This window comes from Branchiostoma floridae, chromosome 8 (genome assembly GCF_000003815.2).
Source record: "Branchiostoma floridae strain S238N-H82 chromosome 8, Bfl_VNyyK, whole genome shotgun sequence".
NCBI classification, from domain to species: domain Eukaryota; kingdom Metazoa; phylum Chordata; class Leptocardii; order Amphioxiformes; family Branchiostomatidae; genus Branchiostoma; species Branchiostoma floridae.
The window spans coordinates 16,142,025-16,144,170 of record NC_049986.1 but is presented as its reverse complement, the minus strand read 5'-3'; the positions used below and the strand labels follow the sequence as shown (position 1 = coordinate 16,144,170).

At 41.8% G+C, this 2,146-nt stretch overlaps 1 protein-coding gene across 1 annotated transcript in view; it reads left to right on the top strand.

Annotated features, from left to right (window-relative positions):
• Positions 1–195: 195 nt before the first annotated feature.
• Positions 196–2,146, top strand: part of LOC118421823 (myomegalin-like) — an 8,993-nt gene continuing 7,042 nt past the window's right edge. Inside the window, exons 1-4 of the mRNA XM_035829323.1 lie at positions 196–199; positions 243–421; positions 1,043–1,213; positions 2,024–2,113. Coding sequence (XP_035685216.1) covers positions 196–199; positions 243–421; positions 1,043–1,213; positions 2,024–2,113 — 444 coding nt within the window. The remainder of the gene's footprint in view (positions 200–242; positions 422–1,042; positions 1,214–2,023; positions 2,114–2,146) is intronic.

Sequence of the window (2,146 nt, the reverse complement as noted above, 5' to 3'; positions counted from 1 at the left end):
CAGAAGTCCATTTGTCTACTTGTGGTTAAGAAAGTTCAATCTTCAAGATTCTACTATACAGTCATGCCATGTGTCATTGCTTTTTCATGTAATACTGTTAATTACTATGCTTTAGGGTACCAATAATCCACGTTAGATACCTACATGTACGTGTATAAGCCTGACATTTTATTAGCCACAACTCAACAGACTAGTATGGGTACTGGGTGAATTGATTCTAATGACTTTCTTCATTTCTCTAGGAGTGTCTCCGCTGTCCACCGCTGACATCGACATCCGTTACCGGTATGTGGTGGGGAGGATAGAAGACTACGACACCCTGAGACATCAAGTCAACGACAGCAGACTGGCCATACGCGGTGTACAATCCCGAGTCAAAGATCGCTTGAAGGCGCTGAAGAAGGCAATAGACTCTACACAGGTACAGTTGTACTATATATCCTGTTGTAAGTTTCGTCTACATATCAAGTACCTTTGCCGCTTCTAAGCATGAGAAGTCTGGACATAAAACAGCAATGATAATACTTTAGAATGATCAATGTCTTCTATCAATGTTGCTAAGGTATGTATTCACCACAAAGCCAAGGTAACAGATGAGTGTTTTTGAATGTTCACATGCATAAGTTAAAGTGTTTGACCTACATGTACATGTACATGTAGTAAGTTGCTCTTGTTGCATTGATATTTGGTATGTGGCTAGGCATGATAATGATCCTGAACATGTCTGTCATATGTGGTCCTTCTAGCGGCTTTCCCCCTTTCTAACTGCCTCCATATTCTGTATTACCGTCCAGCCTGGTGACCAGAAGCTCCTCGAGGAGACAATGTCCTCCCTCCACCTGCAGTGTTAATTCCAGTGTTGGAAGTAAAGTCTAAACATTTCTCTATAATGCCTCCATGTTCTGTATTACTATCCAGCCCGGTGACCAGAAGCCCCTTGAGGAGACAATGTCCTCCCTCCACCTGCAGTGTTAATGCCAGTGATGGAAGTAAAATCTAAACATTTCTCTATAATGCCTCCATATTCTGTATTACCATCCAGCCTGGTGACCAGAAGCCCCTCGAGGAGACCCTGTCCTCCCTCCACCTGCTACATGACCACCTGGAGGAGTGCCATCGCCTGCTGAAGCTGTTCTGGAAGGCTCGGGACCCCGGCTCCGTACCCACCTCCACTGGCAGCGGGGGGGACGGAACAGCAATCGTGTTCCTAGAGGTCTGTCTAACTTAGGCTAAGGTCACATTTCCACGAAGGGGCCTGGCCGGGCAGTTTTCAGGAACAATAAGTATGATATAAAAGACAACAATAACACAAAACGGACCGAAAATAATTCAACAGCATACATTGTGCATACATATTGTCATAAACTTAAATTTTTCGTTTCTGCAAACAGCCCGGCCGGGCCCCGGGTAGGAAATGTGATGTAGGCGTTACCAGTCTGTGTGTGCAATAGATATTGTGTTTTAAAAGTTTTATTAGTAACTTTGACATAGCTACATGGTCTTTCCACTCTATTGATCATTAACTGTAAAATTTTGGAGAAAGAAAATTGTGTAGAAAGAAAAGTGTTTAAAGACCTGTTGTTTGAACTTTCTGTAATTTCTTCATCTTGTACATGTGATGTTGTTTCTGGAGGTCTGTCTAACTTACCAGTCTGTGTGTGCAATAGATGTTGTGTTTTAAAAGTTTTATTACTAAATTTGACATTGCTACATGAACTTTCAACTCTATTGATCATTTACTGCAAAATTGAGAACAAAGAATTGTTAAATTTTGGAGAAAGAAAATTGTGAAGAAAGAAAAGTGTTTAAAGATTTGTTGTTTAAACTTTGTGTAATTTCTTCATCTTGTAATCAGCAATCATGTCCCTAAAGGTCAGTTTAACATACCAGTCTGTGTGTGCATGCTGCACATGTCTTCAGTACAGAAGTATGCAAAGTCAATGACATTTTTCCCCATACACACATTCATTAATTAATGCAGAAGGACTTTCGATGATGTCCGTTAATTTTGTGTCTTCCTTAGAACCAGAACTTGAAAGACGAGATCACCAACCTGAGAAAACGGCTGGCATCTCAGGAGAAGGTCATGAGGTCAGCTCTTCACAAGCTGGAGGTGAGGCTAGGAGGAAATGGGGGGGGGGGGGAT